A 20,432-nucleotide genomic window follows, 5' to 3' on the forward strand; every position below is an offset into this window, starting at 1 on the left:
GGACACGTGACATTTTTTGATCGCTTTTTATTCCGATTTTTGTGAGGCAGAGTGATCAAAAACCAGCTATTCATGAATTTCTTTTGGGGGAGGCGTTTATACCGTTCTGCGTTTGGTAAAATTGATAAAGCAGTTTTATTCGTCGGGTCAGTACGATTACAGCGATATCTCATTTATATCATTTTTTTTATGTTTTGGCGCTTTTATACGATAAAAACTATTTTATAGAAAAAATAATTATTTTGGTATCGCTTTATTCTCAGGACTATAACTTTTTTATTTTTTTGCTGATGATGCTGTATGGCGGCTCGTTTTTTGCGGGACAAGATGACGTTTTCATCGGTACCATGGTTATTTATATCAGTCTTTTTGATCGCGTGTTATTCCACTTTTTGTTCGGCGGTATGATAATAAAGCGTTGTTTTTTGCCTCGTTTTTTTTTTTTTTTTCTTACGGTGTTTACTGAAGGGGTTAACTAGTGGGGCAGTTTTATAGGTTGGGTCGTTACGGACGCGGCGATACTAAATATGTGTACTTATTGTTTTTTTTATTTTATTTAGCAAAAGAAATGTATTTATGGGAATAATATATTTTTTTTTTTTCTTTATTTAGGATATTTTTTTTATTTATTTTTTTACACATGTGGGGAATTTTTTTTTAACCTTTTTTCCTTTGTCCCAGGGGGGGACATCACAGATCATTGATCTGGCAGTGTGCACAGCACTCTGCCAGATCTGCGATCTGCTGTGCAGGGCTGCAGGCTTACCAAGTGTCTGCTCTGAGCAGACACTCGGTAAGCCACCTCCCTCCCTGCAGGACCCGGATGCCGCGGCCATCTTGGATCCGGGATCTGCGGCGAGGAGGGAGGTAGGAGACCCTCGGAGCAACGCGATCACATCGCGTTGCTCCGGGGGTCTCAGGGAAGCCCGCAGGGAGCCCCCTCCCTGCGCGATGCTTCCCTATACCGCCGGTACACCGCGATCATGTTTGATCACGGTGTGCCGGGGGTTAATGTGCCGGGGGCGGTCCGTGACCGCTCCTGGCACATAGTGCCGGATGTCAGCTGCGATATGCAGCTGACACCCGGCCGCGATCGGCCGCGCTCTCCCCCCGTGAGCGCGGCCGATCGCGTATGACGTACTATCCCGTCGGTGGTCATACGGGCCCACCCCACCTCGACGGGATAGTACGTCAGATGTCAGGAAGGGGTTAAAAGAAAAATTATTTAAATAATTTTAAAAAACGGCGTGGGGTCCCCCCCATTTTTGACAACCAGCCTTGCTAAAGCTCACATCTTGGGCTGGTATTCTCAACCTGGTAAGGGGCCATTGATATAGGCCCCCCCAGCCTAAAAATAGCAGCCCGCAGCTACCCGGAAAAGGCGCATTTATTAGATGCGCCAATTCTGGCGCTTTGCCCGGCATTTCCCGGTGACAATAAGCCTGCTTCGTAATGGAGAGGCGTCAATAAGACACCTATCCATTACTAATCCTATAGTAGTTAAAGGGTTAAATAAACACACACACATGCAGAAAAAAGTCTTTTAATTAAATAAAACGCTACACAGTTTTGCAATCTTTTTATTGTTCTGCCATTCCAAAGCGAAGCCATCGATCTTCTGAAATAAAAATAAAATAAAAAAAGTATACTCCCTGATCTGTCGTCCAATATAACGAGTGTCCCACGCAGTATCTGGGGGAGATAAAGCTTACAACCGGGAGCGCTGCTAATGCGACCTCTGCTAGTGCGACCGCTCCCGGCTGTAAGCTGCTGGGGAATGAATGAGATGCAGCGGGCGCAGGCTCAGTCACGAGCGGTGACGTCAACGAGCCTGCGCCCGCTCACAGCCTGATCGGAGGTAACCTTTGCACTGTGGGAAAATGCCGGGAAGAGGATACCGCAGGTAATGTACCTATTCTATCAATCTATTATCTATTCTATCAATCTATCTATTCATTCATTCATTCTATCTATCTACAGGAAGTTGTTTTTTTTTTAATTCTCTGCGTGCACTCAACTTTATTGGCATGCGCAAAGAGAAAAAAAACGCACCAAAAACGCGCAAAGAAACGCACCAAAAAAACCTGCATTTTTGGCACAGCTTCTTTCCTGCCAAGATGATCAGGTTTTGCTGCAGAAAAAAAATGCAGCAAAAATGCCCTGTGTGAACTTACCCTAAAACCTGAAAGGCTCTGAAATTCCTCATTACTGTGTTACGTGGCTGATATGGGCGCTCTTCTTATTTATAGCAAATGGAGAGGTTCAAAGTGGTAGAACGTGAAACAAAAACGAAGGCATACTCTAAGGAAGGTCTTGGCCTTGCACAGAAGGTTGACCCAGCTCAGAAGGAGAAAGAGGAGGTTGGACAGTGGTTAACGGTAAGATTCTGCAGGGTGGTGATGGACCCGCTATGGCGCCATCCAAAGCTCCTGTATGTGGAGTTGTCATACAGCGCCATATCCCAATTGGCTCCGATGCGCCGTGCCTTGATTGCCATCATTAAGGGAAAAAAAGTCAGCGCAATGTGGCTCAATAGATTTGTGTGAACATGAGCCCCTTTCCTTGAGAATAGTTTATGCAAATCATATTACAACGAGATGATACATTGTGAGATCTTTCAAACAACCATTCACATTTTTAATGTATCCCGGATTCAACTAGCAATCTAAAACTTGTTTTCTTGGACCCTTAAAGGAGGAGCATGGTAAAATATTTATGCAAATGTGACTTATGACATGATTTTTTTTATTACCACTATTTCTGATATTGCTCATGCGCATTGCTGGCCATGCTTTTTATCACTTTTAAGGCTATGTGCACACGGTGCGGATTTGCTGCGGATCCGCAGCGGATTTTTCCGCTCAGAAACGCTGCAGATCCGCACTGTGATGTACAGTACAATGTTCTTCAATAGGAAAAAAAAGCTGTGTAGATGGTATGGAAAAACAGTGCGGAGTTGCTGCGGATTTCAAAGAAGTGCATGTCACTTCTTTTGTGCGGATCTGCATCTTTTCTGCAACCCTCCATGTTAAAAATCCGCAGTGGCAAAAAACGCAGAAAATCCGCATCAATTCCGCATAAAAACCGCACAAAATCCACATAAAAACCGCAGCAAATCCGCTTCTGTGGATTCTGCCAGGAGATGCGGATTTTGTGCAGAAAATTCTGCACCTCTTTTCCTACGTGTACACATAGCCTAATAGCGGGCAATAGGTTTGTGATTACATAAACTTAAAGGGACATTCCCATTTCCCAAGATCCTATCCCAATATATGTAGTTGGTGTAATAATAATATTAGCAAATACTTCCCATTAGAAATGTTACTATAGTTCTTCTGATTTAGCTACGTCGCTTACCCCATGTTAAGGGCATTGCAGTAGCTTAGGTATTCATGATTATGACCACTAACAACTGTCAGAATGAGTGGTCACAACCATGGATACTTAAACTACTGCAATGCACATGGGGTAAGAAACAGTGAATCGGAAGAACTAAACTACATTTCAAATTGGAGGTATTTGCTAATATATTATTATTACACCTATTACATATTGGGATAGGACATTAGAGACGGGGAAAAACTCTTTAAAGGGAACCTGTCACCCTGTTTTTTCCGTATGAGATAAAAATACTGTTAAATAGGGCCTGAGCTGTGCATTACAATAGTGTATTTTGTGGACCCCAATTCCCCACCTATGCTGCCGAAATACGTTACCAAAGCAGCCGTTTTCGCCTGTCAATCAGGCTGGTCTGGTCAGATGGGCGTGGTGTCTTCCCCCAGATCTTGCTTATTTTTCCGTTGGTGGCGTAGTGGTTTGCGCATGCCCAAGTCCAGAATCCACTGCACAGGGGAGGGAAAAGAGCGAGATCTGCGCTATTCCCCTGGTGATCGGTGGGGGCGGCCATCTTCCTGTGGCCGCGCGTGCGCAGATGGAGCGCTCTGCTGCCCGGGGCTTCAGGAAAATGGCCGCGGGATGCCGCGCGTGCGCAGATGGAGATCGCGGCGGCCATTTTCCTGAAGCAGAGTTCGCATCTCGGCTTCAGGAAAATGGCCGCCGCGATCTCCATCTGCGCACGCGCGGCATCCCGCAGCCATTTTCCTGAAGCCCCGGGCAGCAGAGCGCTCCATCTGCGCACGTGCGGCCACAGGAAGATGGCCGCCCCCACCGATCACCAGGGGAATAGCGCAGATCGCGCTCTTTTCCCTCCCCTGTGCAGTGGATTCTGGACTTGGGCATGCGCAAACCACTACGCCACCAACGGAAAAATAAGCAAGATCTGGGGGAAGACACCACGCCCATCTGACCAGACCAGCCTGATTGACAGGCGAAAACGGTGACTTTGGTAACTTATTTCGGCAGCATAGGTGGGGAATTGGGGTCCACAAAATACACTATTGTAATGCACAGCTCAGGCCATATTTAACAGTATTTTTATCTCATACGGAAAAAACGGGGTGACAGGTTCCCTTTAATGAGAATTCTTTTCTCATCCTACTGTTATTTGAAAACCCCAAACCTGCCCAAATAGCAAATGTCTTCGGCTGATTAATCAATTGCAACTTTTTAGAAAGTCATAACATTTTTACACAAATATACTCCAGTCCCCTTTTTGGCGTGATTTTACTGTACATTATTATTATTTATATAGCACCATTAATTCCATGGTGCGGTACATGAGAAATGTACATCAGTGAGTACATCTCAAATTTTTGCTCAAATTCTGCTTTATTTTAGAAGAACCTGAAACTCTTTGATCTGCATAGTAGCAAAAAAAAAATGGTTCAATACTGAAATAACAAGCCTTGTTTTATACTGTGCACAATTCATGAACCACATTGTTCCATTTTGAAGAATATGGCACAAAAAACGTAAATGAATGGGGGACTTAAAAAAAAAAAAAGAAGAAGAAAGAAAACACAAAAGATGACTCTGGGTCCATAGTTTGATTATATATCCTTCAGACCGAATATATGATGTAAAAATCATCTATAGAATAGGCGAGTGGTTAAAGTCTGAAGCAGCATTTTATTTTCTGTCCTTCACAGAATACGATAGACACCTTGAACATGGGCGTGGATCAGTTCGAAAGCGAGGTGGAGTCTTTGTCGGTACAAACGCGGAAAAAGAAAGGGGACAAAGATGTGAGTTCACTTCATGGAACAAAAAAAAAACGAGTTTCTTTACAGATTCTGTGACTGTTCACACACAGAGGAAAAGTATGATAGAAACACGTCACCTCTTCTGTATGTCACCCACTCATGGCTTTGGCTTACAAATACTGATGTAATACTGACCAAATACTGAACAAGTGAACGCGGCCTTAGGCTTCATTCAGACGTGCTTGATTTTCTTGTATGTAAAAACAAGGATGTTGTGGATCAGAATTTCATCAGTGTGTCAGTTCTTACCATCAATGTTTCATCAGCGATTTTTCACAGATGAAAAAATAAATTCCAATGTTAATCAGACATCACACGGGACTGTACGTACACGGATGCCCACCCGTGTGCTCTCCATGGCTTTCACAGACCTATTGACCTGTATGGGTCATTTTGATCTGTAAGGCCGGAGTCACACTACAGCGAGATACAGCCGAGTCTCGCAGGTTAAAACCAAGCTCTGGCACCAGCACTCCAGAGCGGAGCGTGCAGCTCCATGTATTGCTATGCGGCCGCACGCTCCGCTCTGGAGTGCCGGTGCCAGAGCTTGGTTTTGACCTGTGAGACTTGGCCGTATCTCGCTGTGTGTGATCCCGGCCTAACACTTTGTAATTATTATTATTAAATATATATATAGTTTTTTTGTGTTTTTTTGCGGGCATACAGACAAATGGCCAGCATCATAGATTATAATGGGTGAGCGTGTTCTATCTGTGAGGGCTGTCCCACACGTCCAGATAATTCCGGTACCGGAATAAATCGGTACCGGAGTTATCCGTGTCCGTGTGCCTGGGAACTCACGGAGGCCATACGTGCGGCACACGTGTGCCGCCCGTATGGCGAGTGGGTACCACACGGAGCGTGTGGTACCCACTCTGCATCATGCTGAAGCCGCGATTCATATCTTCTCTCCAGCAGCGTTTGCTGCAGAGAAAATATGAAGAATAGTGTTAAAAATAAAGATCCATGTGTCCGCCGCCCCCCCACCCCCTGTGCGCCCCCCCCCCGCTGGTCAGAAAATACTTACCCGCCTCCCTCGCTGCTTCCTGGTCTGGCCGCGGCTTCTCCTGCATGCGGTCACGTGGGGCCGATCATTTACAGTCATGAATATGTGGCTCCACCTCCCATAGGGGCGGAGCCGACTATTCATGATTGTAAATGATTGGCCCCACGTGACCGCATACAGTAGGAGGCGTGGCCAGACCAGGAAGGAGCGAGGGAGCGGGTAAGTATTTTCTGACCAGCGGGGGGGCGCACAGGGGGTGGGAGGGCGGCGGACACCTAAATCTTTATTTTTAACACTATTCTTCATATTTTCTCTACAGCAAACGCTGCTGCAGAGAGGATATGAATACCGGCTTCAGCACCATGTGGGGGGGACAGCGCTTACTGTAGCGCTGTCTCCTGCACGCACACGGACACCAGACGGAGAATGTCCGTGTGAGGTCCGTGTTTTATGCGGACCCATTGACTCTATTGGGTCCGTGTAAAACGTGCGCTCCCACGAACACTGACATGTCTCCGTGTTTGGCACACGGAGACACGGTCCGCAAAAAATCAATGACATCTGAACAGATGCATTGATTTTTATGGGTCTACGTGTGTCAGTATCTCCGGTACGTGAGGAAACTGTCACCTCACGTACCGGAATCACTGACGTGTGAAACCGGCCTTAGAGACAGACTTCTGAATGAGGCCTGTATTTATTTTTAATAGAAATATATATATATAATCTCTCTTATGAAAAGTAGAGGAAGGGTATTTACGTCTGTTGTGTGCACTTTTTTTTTTTTTTTTTATTTCTGTGGCACCGTCTGTGACCTGTAGCAGAAGCAGGACAGGATCGAGGGACTGAAAAAGCACATAGAAAAACATCGGTACCACATCCGAATGCTGGAAACCATTCTGCGAATGTTGGACAACGATTCGATCAATGTGGATGCCATCAGGAAGATTAAAGATGACGTAGAATACTACGTGGACTCTTCGCAAGATCCAGACTTTGAAGAGAACGAGTTCCTGTATGACGACCTTGATTTAGAAGACATTCGTAAGTGGCTTGAATAGATGGCAGACTTGTGCTCGTCTAGTTCAGCTGCTCGTTTTAACCAATGGAGGCTCAATTTAGCCTAAGGCCTGTCCCACACGTCCAGATAATTCCGGTACCGGAAAAAATCGGTACCGGAGTTATCCGTGTCCGTGTGCCCCTGCGTTTCTGTGGCACATCAGTGTGGCACACGTGTGCCTCCCGTGTGCCCACTGGGTACCACACGCACCGTGCAGGAGACAGCGCTAAAGTTTAGCGCTGTCCCCTGCATCGTGCTGAAGCCGCGATTCATATCTTCTGTGCAGCAGCGTTTGCTGTAAAGAAGATATGAATAATCCATTTTTTTAGTGGTATTTCGTGTTTAAAATAAAGCTCCATGTCCCCACCCCCTGTGCGCCCCCCCGCTGTTCTGAAAATACTCACCCGGCTCCCTCGTTGGCTGTCGCTGCTTCCTGTCCTGGCCGCACCTTCTACTGTATGCGGTCACGTGGGGCCGCTCATTTACAGTAATGAATATGCGGCTCCACCCCTATGGGAGTTGGAGCCGCATATTCATGACTGTAATCGGCAGCCCCACGTGACCGCATACAGTAGAAGCTGCGGCCAGGACAGGAAGCAGCGACAGCCAACGAGGGAGCCGGGTGAGTATTTTCAGAACAGCGGGGGGGGGCGCACGGGGTGGGGACATGGAGCTTTATTTTAAACACGAAATACCACTAAAAAAATGGATTATTCATATCTTCTTTACAGCAAACGCTGCTGCACAGAAGATATGAATCGCGGCTTCAGCACCAAATGGGGGGGGACAGCGCTTACTGGAGCGCTGTCTCCTGCACGGCACACGGAGAACGTCCGTGTGCGGTACGTGTTTTACACGGACCCATTGACTTTAATGGGTCCGTGTAATACGTGCGCTCCCACGAACACTGACATGTGTTTGGCACACGGAGACACGGTCCGCAAAAAATCAATGACATCTGCACAGATGCATTGATTTTAATGTGTCTACGTGTGTCAGTGGCTCCGGTACGTGAGGAAACTGTCACCTCACGTACCGGAGCCACTGACGTGTGAAACCGGCCTTATACAGCTTTTGGCTTCTGTTCACACTGGACGGAAATTTAGGTAGAAGAAAAAAAAGCCGCAAATTTGAAATTTGCACCACGAGTCAGTTTCTGCTTGGATATCTTAACACTGTGTGTGGATGAGATTTCTGAATGTCAGTAGGGGAAAAAAGTGGTAAAATCATTATTACTTGCATTGAAACTTTAAGGGTACGTGTCCACGTTCAGGATGGCCGGCGCTTTGGACGCGTCAAACACGCAGCGTTTCACGCAGCGTTTCCTGAACGTGGAAACATACCCTAACATTTCCAGTGTGTGCACAGTCTCCTTATACGCTTCTATGGGAAGTCTGAAAAAATGCATGTGATGTACTTAAAAAAAAAAAATACTGCATAAAAAAAGAAAAACTCTGCAATAATCAGAAAAGATTGCTGGTGAGGAAACCCTCAGGAATGATGGTAAATCCGCAGGTAAACCGCACTGTGGAATTACTGCGGATTTACCGTGATTTTTGTGCGGATTCCACCTGCGGTTTTACAACTGCGGATTCCTATTATTCCGCGCGTTTTTATTACCGCGTAATAGGAATTCCTATTACGTTTCCGTGCGTTTTTTCCACAATACGTGCACTGCGGATTTTGTTTTCCATAGGTTTACATGGTACTGTAAATTCAGGGAAAACTGCTGCTAATCCGCAGCGGCCAATCCGCTGCAGATCCGCAGCAAAATCCGCAACTTGTGCACATACCCTAAGCGTGCAGTGTTTTCACACGTGGGTACGTGGCCTAAGGCTATGTTCACACGGTGCGTTTTTTGGTGCGGATCCGGAGTGGAATTTCAGCTGCGGATCCGCATCCGTTTTCCATGTAGGTTACAGTACAATGTAACCCAATGGAAAACAAAATCCGCTGTGCCGACGATCCTTTTTTCCCCAGGAAAATCCGCGCGGATTTGCCTGCGGAAAAAAGAAGTACCATGTCAATTCTTTCTCCGGATTCCGCTGCGGGTTTCCAGCAGCACCAATAGGAAACTGCATTTGGAAACCCGCAGTGGAATCCGCAGAAGAAAAAGGATCAAAATCCGCAGCTAAAATCAGCGCTGAATTTTAGCTGCGGATTTTCAAAACAGGACAGGAAAAAAAACTGATGAAAAAACTGAACGTGTGAACGTAGCCTTAGGCTTTGCTGCAATCTTTTTTTTTTTTTTTTTTTTTTTTTTTTTAAACTGCAGCTGAAAAAGCATCATGGATGCGAAGCGTTAATAAAGCTCTTCAGGTCTTTTGTAGAAAAAAAAAATCTAATTAGCGACTGAATGTAGATGAGCAGGATTGTGATTGAGTCTCCACAGCTGTGCTCGTTGGTGGACACCATGCATCCTCGTTAATCCCTGAGCATATTGCCATGTGCAGGGCAGCCGGAGTCTCCAGGCAGGCTTTCGTCCTGTAGAAACACATGGGTCATCCTTATGCCGAATTCTCACGTGACTTGTTTTTCTACACTTCCAGCACAGGCGCTGGCAGCTACTTCCCCACCAACCCACAGTCACATGGAGGATGAGATCTTCAACCAGTCTAGCAGCACTCCCACCTCCACCACATCAAGTTCCCCAATTCCACCCAGTCCTGCCAATTGCACCACAGTAAGTTCCTTCACCAGTACTGATCGTACCACAAATCGCTGTGTTTTCTACCATTTTTTATAATGTCTAAATATTGCAGGAAAACTCTGAAGATGACAAGAAAATCCGAGGCCGGTCTACAGACAGCGAGGTCAGCCAGGTGAGTGGGAGCCTCACATTTCTCGCTTGTCATGTCATCTCCCATATCTGTTGATTGTCTTACGTGAAGTACAGTCCCCGATGCCTAGTCTGGCTGGGGTGGCCCCCTAAGCATATATAAGGCTGTCAGGTGTAAGTTAGGAGACCGGCGGACAGTGTGTGCACCATGGTCCATACACAGATGTTTGGATTTGGCCTTGCTCCATTTCAAGTGTGTAAACTGAGCTTTTTAACCTTTTACTGGTACATCAAGACTTTAAAATAAATCCTTTATGAAGTTTTCAACCAGAAAAAGAGCAAATATTCGCAAAATATGCAGCTGTCAAAGATGGGTAATCAGGTGAGGAAATAACAGCTAAAGGAAACCGATGCAAGAAAATATGAAAAACACTGGAAAGAGAAACACGTGTCCCTTAGCAACAACCGCACATATGTAAAAGATTAAGCCGGTATATACAAAATGCAAAAATAAATGAGTTGGCCAATGAGTATTGTTGATAATCTGGGCAACAGGTTCAGGCATAATAGCCTGATGTTTCCCTAATACGGGACAATGTGAATAAGGTGCTATATCTGCCTGTGGTTACTGGCTGAATGTCAGGACACCGGCATGGATGCCCTAGGGTAAGAGGTTCTCTAGATGCAGAGATAATATGAAGTGACATTACCTTGAGACATGTCGTATTCAAAGTGCGGGAGTGCAGATGGGGCACCCAGGAGTCTCGACGCGCGTTTCACCGCCTTGGCTTCATTAGGAGGCATGGTTAAATAAAAGGGCAGGGAATATTTATGTATGGAAGTAGGGACCCTTAGCGATTCGATGTTCAGCCCAGCATGATGCTCCTCCCCCGTGCCGGGGCTGGTTGGCGTGTGCCACGAATGATGGGAAGGAGAATGTGCGTCATCCCTCTCCCATCTCCATGGCATCGTGCTCGACCCGCGATGCTACAGCAGAGGTGCAGCGCATGCGTGAGGTGCGTCTGCGCAAAGTATAGAAGAAGCATGCTAGTATTTCCGTAAGTAATTTAGATGAATCTGTGTCCTAAACATGCAAAAAGCAAAAACTGGTATGTGGATAGGTCTGTGGCTATCGTTGATGAAATGACCATTAGGTGGCAAGAAATATCAAAGAATCATGTGCATCGCAGCATAAAGTGTCTAAAAGAATTACACTTGCAAATTGGAGAAAGTATATGACATTACATGCTGCCAAATGTATCAAGGTGACTGTATGATGAAAAAGGGTGCTGATGATGTAATCACCCGGGGAGAAAAGTATAAAGTAAATATATCCTACAGTCAATAGTGGATCTGAGAGCACACGAAAAATGTATATACCCATATACGTACATTAGAATAAAAATATAAATAACATGCTAATGTAACCAAAGTATAATTATACAAAAGAAATTATAATTAAATTAAATATGCAATAATAAGAATATGCAATAGTTGATGTAAGTAATTAATGCCATAAGGAATAAATCAGCCATACAATGCGGTATTAGACGTCCACAAAAATCCTGTTTGGCAGCAGAGAGATTGATGGCGATAACTAATTGAAGGGTCCATAAATAAGATGAGAACAGCAGCTTGTCAGAGGTCAACCAGTCTGATTCCCAATCTGTCTGTTATTTATGTATAATAAAACAACATTTCTGTGCAAAAGAACCCTTTTCTTATACGTTATCTTTTAGAATTTATCAGTTATCATGCTTGAGACTATTGACCTAGAGATCATAATTTTATTTGGTTTTGATGTTTTGGCCTAGCGGTGTGTCCCACCTGGCCATGTGGACAATTTTATAGGTTATATAAATGGATCTGTACATGTCCTGGCTTGATCTATCCATTTTATTATTTCCACATGCCTTAAACCACTTCATAGTGCACGGCGACACACACACGATTTTGCAGACTTTACTTTGGCGTTTTTTTTTTTTTTTAACAAGAAAACATAATGCGCACCTCTGCTGGTGATTCCTCTTATTCTAGGCTTCTATGGTGATATCTAATTTGCATACTGTGAAAACTGGTCCGTTTCCATACTGAAAATCAAAGCAGTAGATTGCAAAAAAGGCCGTACACTTTACTGCTGCTGTAGACTTTCCATCCGGAAAGCTGCGCAGAATATCAACAATGTCTGAACAAGTTACTTCCAGGACCTTTTTTCCTCTGTAAAAGGTTTATTGTGCCACTAAGTCTATATTCTCTTGTGGTTTTCTTTTGCAGAACTGCATTTCAGTTCATGCAGGGAGTTTTGTCGTCCTCCTAGCATTACGGCGTATATATGTATTTCCTTTAAAGTGTAGCGGGGTTTTTCCTTTTCTTTTTAGTCACCAGCGAAGAACGGTTCTAAAAGTCTCCATAACAACCATCATCCGCAGTCCCCCGCAGTGACACCAAGTTACCAAATAGGAAGCAGTTCCAGCACGTCATCTCTGGGAAACGGGCCGGGTACAAACAGCAACGGAGCGGTATCAAACAGCAGCAGTACGAGCAGCAACAGCAGCACCAACAGCAAAAACAACCCGTCCAGTGGACACACGGCTGGTACACCCACACCGTACGCGCAGGCGGTGGCTCCTCCTCCATCTAGTACAAATACCTCCCAGCCGAGGCCCCCCAGCACCCAGCAAAACACAAGCAAGCAAAATGGAGCAACAAGTAAGGCTCAGTCCCCCCGCATGTATTCAGTGTAGATCTGCCATTATGTGCCAAAAATCGGAACCATTCATTCCTCCTACTCAACAATCTGTAATAACACACAACAAAAAAATTTAAATGTGTGTATAATATAACGGATTGTTGAATGGGTTCTTCTTCAAATCCAGAAAGATCTGCACCATGTGGTGCAAATTTTTTTGAAAATTCAGAATGTACACTTAATAAACTTGCCGCTCCCTACACTAGCAGTGATCAGTGGGTTCAGATGATGCAAGTCTATGCATGGCCTGCTTGCTGTAGTTCTGACAAGGCTATGTCCACACGTTGCGGATTTTGCTGGGGATCTGCAGCAGTTTTCCATGAGTTTGCAGTACCATGTAAACCTATGGAAACCAAAATCCGCAGTGGACATGCTGCGGAAAAAAGTGCGCGGAAACGTAGCGTTTATTCCGCAGCATGTGAATTCTTTGTGCGGATTCCGCAGCTTTTTACACCTGCTCCATAATGGGAATCCGCCAAAAAATCGCAGTAAGGCTACTTTCACACTTGCGTTGTGTGACGTACATCGCAATGCATCGTTTGAGAAAAAAATGCACCCTGCAAAGTTGCCCCCAGGATGCGTTTTTTTTTTAGACTTGCATTAGCGACGTATGGCCACACGTCGCATCTGTCGTGCGACGGATGCGTCGTGTTTTGGCGGACCGTCGGCACAAAAAAAACGCTACATGTAACTTTTTTTTGTGCGTCGTGGCTGCCATTTCCGACCGTGCATGCGCGGCAGGAACTCCTCCCCGGACATTACAATGGGACAGCGGATGCGTTGAAAAACTGCATCCGCTGCCCCCGTTGTTCATTTCTTTCACAACGTCCGTCGGGCCGACGCATGGCGACGGCCCCGTACCGACGCTAGTGTGAAAAGCCTAAATCCGCAGTAAATCTGCAGTGCGGATTTACCAAAATCAGTCTGGCAAAATCCGCAGAGTAATCTGCAGCGTGTGCACATACCCTAAGGGCTTGTTCACACGATCCTTTTTTCGCTGCGGATTTTTCAGGTCCTGATTTGTGAAAACCGCAGTGCAAAACCTGCGGTGGTTTTCACTGCGGTTTTCAGTCCTTTTTCTACTGCGGATTCCACTGCGGGTTTCCAGCTGCATTTTCCTATTGGTGCAGGTGGAAACCCGCTGCGGAATCCGCAGAAAGAATTGACATGCTACTTCTTTTTTTCCCGCTGAAAATCCGCGCTGATTTTCAAGCCGAAAAAAGGATAGTGGGCACAGCGGATTTCGTTTTCCATAGGGTAACATTGTACTGTACCCTGCATGGAAAACGTCTGCGGATCCGCAGCTGCAAATCCGCTGCAGATCCGCAGCGAAAACCGCATCGTGTGAACATAGCCTAAAACAGATATTTTATCAGTGGGGGACTATCCCTATAGAAAGTAAACCTCCTGCCATGCAGTTTGTAACCTACAAATATCAGTGTAGGATCTGCCTCCATCTAGCTCAGCCTGACCTGTGATTAGGGGGTCCCGCCCTTCAATCACAGGTTGAGCTAGTCTGCCTAATGAGCAGAGGAGACTTGTAAATTGTCAGTGTTCCTGGTTCAGTATCCGGCTGTCCATGTGTAGGAGGGAAAAATGTAACCTTCAGGCTTAACAAGTGGAAGAAAATAGTTTTGCCACTTACAAAGTTTGCCATTTTGTTTTTTTTTTTCTCCAGGTTATAGCTCGGTTGTAGCAGAAAATTCAGCGGATACTGCACTAAGTAATAGCAGTCAGTCACAATCCAGCCAGTCTGTGATTCACAACCCACCGACCAGCACTGCGTGAGTACCAAAAAGTGCTTGTGACCCTTATGTTTCCTGTGTGTATTCGTCGTATTGTATATGTGCTTGTGACCCTTATATTTTTGGCGTGTGCATTTGTCATGTTATATATGCGTTGTATTATATATGTGTTATGATTGCAGTCTACGGGCAGGATTTTTAATGCCTTTAAAAGCCCCAGCTTTAGACTTCAGATCCTGAGGACTGAGCAGATTTCTTGGAACAATCAATCTGGAATCAGAATCCTTGTGATCTGCCAAGTATTAAGGCTCCTTTATGCACTTGCCGCATGTTGTAAACTTAGTATTTCATGGCTTCATTAAACTGGCCTGTTTTGATGCAGATTTTAGTACTTGGCTCCGGTCTGTGTGAATATAGTCCTTGTTCGCTGCACCCCTTTTCCTTTTTTTTTTTTTTTTTTTTTTTTTTTGGTTGTATGAGCAAATGCTGAATGAATCCATAGGTTTTCTAGTGGAGGAATGCGAATGCCCGTTGAGCGATATGTGTCAGAGGTTAACACTGGGGAATCTTCCCAATGGGGTGTAGTGTGAACAAAGCCTTAATTGTTTTAACTGGCTGTCGTAAAGTCAGAGAGGCCTGTAGAGCTCAAATTGTTAATGCACCATTTGAAGGGGAAATGAGCGATGTCTGTAGTAATGATGTCACTGTCTTGTCTATAAGTTGTACTTTTTTTTTTGCTTTAGAAAAGAGACGAACAGTGTATCGCTCCCAGCCAGCAGCAGTAGTACCAGCACTGGGCCCAGCTTACTATTACCCTTAAATGTAAACCCTCCTAGTTCGCCAACACCGAGCTTCAGTGACCCCAAACCCAGCCAGCCACTACTAAACGGGCCTCCTCAGTTCAGCTCCACACCAGAAATCAAGGTAAAACAATCAGCCAAGCTGACAAAACTAAAGGGAACGTGCTTCTACCAATTACATACGCCCTTAGAGGTAATTTGTAGCACAATCTACACTCCTGAAAAACTGTTTATATGGTGTTCTCTCTGAAAGATGTTCACACCTTTTACTGTTGTAATCTTTTGCTCCATGACTAAAATATCAATGTTCTTAATTTATATTCAAATAAAACTGTAAAGGGGTTGTCCAGCCTTGGGCTACAAGTTTGGAGTCACTATCTGACTGCAGACTTGAGGGTCACATGGCTCTCGGCAAGTACTGTATGTGATTTGCATACTTCTGGCCATATTCCGACTAGACGTGTCTGGCCTCACTAAATACACTTGCATTGAGCTAGTCTAGTCAGCACATGACCGCATGTATGCAAATCACCTACATGTAAGGATTCACAAATCTGCAGTCACATAGCAGCTGCAAACTTGTAGCCTAAGGTTGGAAAACTCCTTTAAGTGCGCTGGGGTTCATCAAAGTACTTCCCAAGCCTCAACACTGGATGAGTCATTCTGACAGATTCCTTTTAAACATACCCTTGAGGAAAATGACTTTTACGTTGTCCTTCCAGTGATATGGCGGTACTGCAACACAGCATACCCACTGTCTTCTCACTGCTGGAGAGCACACTCGGAGCGTGCTAGCTATGAGAAACTAAGCCCTGCCTAACCCTCGTTTTCCCATGACTCTATATATCTATAAGTGGTATTTGGGCTGTAATCCATAAATATATGTATATACTCACACTTGTGAAACACTCATTCATTTTGTGACCGTGGACTTATTTATTCTAATTTAAAAAATAAGAGAGATTAAACTTATTCATTTATTTTTCTCCCTCCTTTAGGCACCTGAGCCTTTAAGTACACTTAAATCCATGGCAGAACGTGCAGCTATTGGAACGAACTTGGAAGATCCAGTGCCTACTATCCTTATGGGTGATCGAGCTAAAGGTTAATGTCTGATATTTACTGCTAATAAATATAGTATTCCAAAGTAAAAACATAATATTTCAAAATAAAAACCCATGAACAGGTAGATTTTTATATATTTTTTTTCCCCCAGAAATTCTTCTCACTACAACCACAACGCAGCCTCCCGCAACTCAGCCTTCAACCCAGGTTTCAGAAGTAAACATCCCTCTTTCACTGGGTGTGTGCCCGTTGGGTCCTGTTCCCCTTACAACAGATCAGCTTTACCAGCAAGCAATGGAAGATGCAGCGTGGCATCACATGCCTCACCCCTCAGATTCAGAAAGGATACGGTGCGTCTTCATGTTTATATGGGAAAAAAATGTTGCCTTTTTAGAAGACTAAGATCTGTATTTTGTAACTGGCTTAAGAATTTTGGTGACGATGCCATAAATATTAAATGTGCATTAATGACTGTATTTACATCTTTACTTTTTATAGCTGCGGCAATTTGTTTAGTCGTGTATTAGAACTTTGTCTGCTAATCTTTAAAAGGCAATACCTCCCCCGGAATCCATGCCCGACGCCGCAGTATCACCACCAGATGCCACCGCCTCATTCGGACACAGTAGAATTCTACCAGCGACTTTCCACAGAGACACTCTTCTTTATCTTTTACTATTTGGAGGTATGATCCATTTGTTCACTTTGCCTACGTTATCCGATATATTTTTTTATATAAATTTCAGAGGCTAGAGCGTCAAATAATCACCGCATTTACACAGTGTGTTCTACTCCGTTGCTAGATGTGATGACTGCCGATCGGTGGGGCTGCCGGATGTCAGACCCCTACTGATCTGATAGTGATGACATACCATCTTAATTATAACTCCATATTATGATGAGCGCCCTCTGATCTGTTCGCCCCTTGTGCCTTTTTGCGTGATCTCTGGACATTTTAATGTTTTTTGAATGGTGCGTTTGAAGGAAGCACATGTTAAATGCTGCTGTCAAAGTTTGACAGTGGCATTTAACTAGTTAACAGCCGCAGGTGAAACAGCTGACGTGCCGGAAAAGATGTGGGCTCAGCGCCGAAGCCCATGTCAAATGGAGTTGGTCTGACATTAGTGTACTGTTACTCCCGATGTCGGAAAGGGGTTAAAGCTATGTAATTGTTCGCTGAGAATTTTTGGTCATTAGCTCCCTAGTTGCTAAATTCCAAGGACAAGAACAATGAAGCAAAGACCATGAAGTAAAACTGCTTAATGGTGTCTTTCTGCTGAGATGATGGATGTGATTCCTGCCGAGGAGTGAACGGAGGAGCACTGGGGAAGTCAGCTGTAAAGTTCTGTCTTGTTCATTTACACATTTTGGCTGACTTGACAACCAGCCGGTTTAATTTCAGATATGGTCATGTACCACAAATGCGGCAGAATCTCGGGTCAGTGTTTCCTGTTTGTTTTCCAGGGCACTAAAGCACAGTATTTAGCTGCTAAAGCTTTGAAAAAGCAGTCGTGGAGGTTTCACACCAAATACATGATGTGGTTCCAAAGACACGAGGAGCCCAAGACAATAACTGATGAATTCGAGCAGGTTTGTGACATTATTGTGCTCCTTGACAGTCAATGCTTAGGACTATAGTTGGTGTTGGGATAGCACAGTATAGGTTTGTACTAGTGATGAGCGCGTGTACTCATGGCTCGAGTTTTCCCCTGGGCCCTCGGGTGGTCTCGAGTATTTGTGTTCGGAGATTTAGTTTTTGTTTCAGCTGCTAGCCAGCCTAATTACACGTGGGGGTTGCCTGGTTGCTAGGGAATCCCCACATGTAATCAAGCTGGCTAGTAGTCACATCATCTAGCTGCGGCAAGGAAAACGAAATCTCTGAACACTAACATACTCGGAGATCACCCGAGCGTTCTCTGGAAAACCCCAGCAATGAGTATACTCGCTCATCACTAGTCTGTACCTTCTCCCCACCGATCTTGTGCTGCATGTGCTCATGATTGTCCGGAATGATGGTGGCTGAACTTACGGCAGTGTGCCTACCAGTTTCGGTGGCTCCTCCTGTAGTCGCAGCACATATGCCCTGGTCGTATGTTCACATGACCATCCATGACCAGGCTTGTCGTGCAGAAGGACTTTCCTTCACAATAGTGAGCCTTTCAGAATAAACAAAGGCTGCAGAGTTTTTAAATGCTAAATTTTCCTGCCCCATGGGAGAAGGGGAAAAAAAACTGTTAACCCCTTAAAGGGTTATTTTGAAAGGCATCCCCTCTCCTATGAATAAGGGGATAATTTTCTGACTGCCATGAGAACCAAAGTGGACATCGATCATATGCACTGGGATTGCCAGGAGCCATGGTGGTCGAAAAATTATTCCCTAAGCTGTGGATAATTTTTCAAACTGGAGAACACTAAGTGATTTCTATGTGGAGGACGATCTGCTCTCTGCAAAATGTCCTGCGTGACCATCACTGATCTGTCAGGTTCCCGTTGCAGTGGTGTGGGTCAGGCATGACTCTGGGGGGGGTCAGGCATGACTCTGGTCCCTGCCTTTTAGATGCTTAGTTGCCATCGGTCACAACAACGGCCCTGAGGAAGTTTGACAGGACGTGTCCCCCCTCATTGGCGCCCTTTATTAGTTTGTGCTCTATGTAGGGGTAAAACCATGATCCATTTGGAGATAATTTCTATAGTAGGCCTTGGTCAGCATTTCTCAACTTTAGTCTGAAAATATCTACAGCACTGCTCCAATAATGTTCTAAATTTTTTATTTTTTTTCCTTTCCTACAGGGGACATATATTTACTTTGACTATGAAAAATGGGGCCAGAGGAAGAAGGAAGGGTTCACGTTCGAATACCGCTACCTGGAAGACCGTGACTTACAGTGACCTCTTGAACACGCTCAGCCTTCCAGTTTCACATGGGCAATCCGTGACCGGGGAAATAGAGGGGAGGGCAGAAGACTTCAAGTCTCATTCCCAAGAAGAGTTGGGAGGAGGGGAAATTCGGACAAACACTTTAATGCATGCAGTTACAAAAAAAAAATCTATTAAATGGGATTAGATTGTGCGTGGTGGTGGAGACAGGAGAACAACGTGATCAACACCCAACATCTCAACACCCTCTTGACTTTTCAGAAGAATTAAAGGACAAGAAGTAGAGTAAAACATTTTTAACGTATTTGGTTGAAATGTAAAAAAAAACAAACTAAATGAACAAATTGCATAAAAGTCTTTTGAAAAGAGGAAGGAAAAGCTATTCTTCCCCTCCTGGATATTGCTGCAGGTGGGAAGTTCTTGTCTCTCTACCCAGACGGGTTTCTACTGGCTGCCATCCGTTTTTTTCCTCTTTAAATAACAAAAAAAAAACACTTGTTTTCTATCATTTTGTCCTTTTTTTTGGCAGATACTGGATCTTTTTGTTTTTGATAACAAGTACATCAAAATTTAAAGTGTTTTATTTTTTATTTTCCACCCTCCCTTTGCCACTTACCCTCCCCCTCCCATCCTCGATACACGTATCTGTACCGATGGAATTAATGGTATGGAAAGCTGGTTTAAAATATTTTTCGTAACCTATTTTCATTTTGGAAAATATTTATGAATAAATAGTTTTATATGATGTCTTCTCATGCAAGAATATTAATGTGGCTCCAGTTCTTTCTGTTTTTTTGCAAAGGGAATATGTGTCCAGAAGACTAAAAAACGCACAATCCATCATTTAGGCACTACATTTAACATAGCCCTAGTTTAATGGGTTTGAAGAGCTAGGACACTTTTTTTTTTTTTTTTTAAATAAAGGAACACTAGATTGTAGAAGCTGACACGTGCAAAAAACAAACAAACATGGGTCCAGCCTGCTGAATGGGGGGGGGGGGGGTGTTTGGGGACTATAACCCCAAGATGATAGGGCAAACGGCACAGAAGCTTTTGTTAGAAAAGTATACAAAAAAAATAAACCCCTCCTCCTATCTAGTCTCAGGCCATGTGCACACGTTCAGTATTTTTCGCTATAAAAACGCTAACATATGCCTCCCATTATTTTCAGTGTATTCCGCATTTTTTG

The 20,432-nt window shown here is 44.5% G+C and overlaps 1 protein-coding gene across 20 annotated transcripts in view; it reads left to right on the plus strand.

The window, feature by feature from the left end:
* CNOT3 (CCR4-NOT transcription complex subunit 3) overlaps positions 1-19,988 on the plus strand; it is a 54,633-nt gene extending 34,645 nt beyond the window's left edge. For all 20 annotated transcript variants that reach the window (XM_077259587.1, XM_077259593.1, XM_077259599.1 and 17 more), the window contains 13 exons: positions 2,250-2,378; positions 5,049-5,144; positions 6,990-7,212; positions 9,778-9,911; positions 9,991-10,050; positions 12,386-12,716; positions 14,435-14,540; positions 15,245-15,425; positions 16,300-16,405; positions 16,518-16,716; positions 16,919-17,051; positions 17,831-17,956; positions 19,157-19,988. In XM_077259587.1, coding sequence (XP_077115702.1) covers positions 2,250-2,378; positions 5,049-5,144; positions 6,990-7,212; positions 9,778-9,911; positions 9,991-10,050; positions 12,386-12,716; positions 14,435-14,540; positions 15,245-15,425; positions 16,300-16,405; positions 16,518-16,716; positions 16,919-17,051; positions 17,831-17,956; positions 19,157-19,255 — 1,923 coding nt within the window. In that variant the 3' untranslated portion in view covers positions 19,256-19,988. The remainder of the gene's footprint in view (positions 1-2,249; positions 2,379-5,048; positions 5,145-6,989; positions 7,213-9,777; positions 9,912-9,990; positions 10,051-12,385; positions 12,717-14,434; positions 14,541-15,244; positions 15,426-16,299; positions 16,406-16,517; positions 16,717-16,918; positions 17,052-17,830; positions 17,957-19,156) is intronic.
* The last annotated feature ends 444 nt before the right edge of the window (positions 19,989-20,432 follow it).

This window comes from Ranitomeya variabilis, chromosome 4 (assembly GCF_051348905.1).
Source record: "Ranitomeya variabilis isolate aRanVar5 chromosome 4, aRanVar5.hap1, whole genome shotgun sequence".
NCBI classification, from domain to species: Eukaryota; Metazoa; Chordata; class Amphibia; order Anura; family Dendrobatidae; genus Ranitomeya; species Ranitomeya variabilis.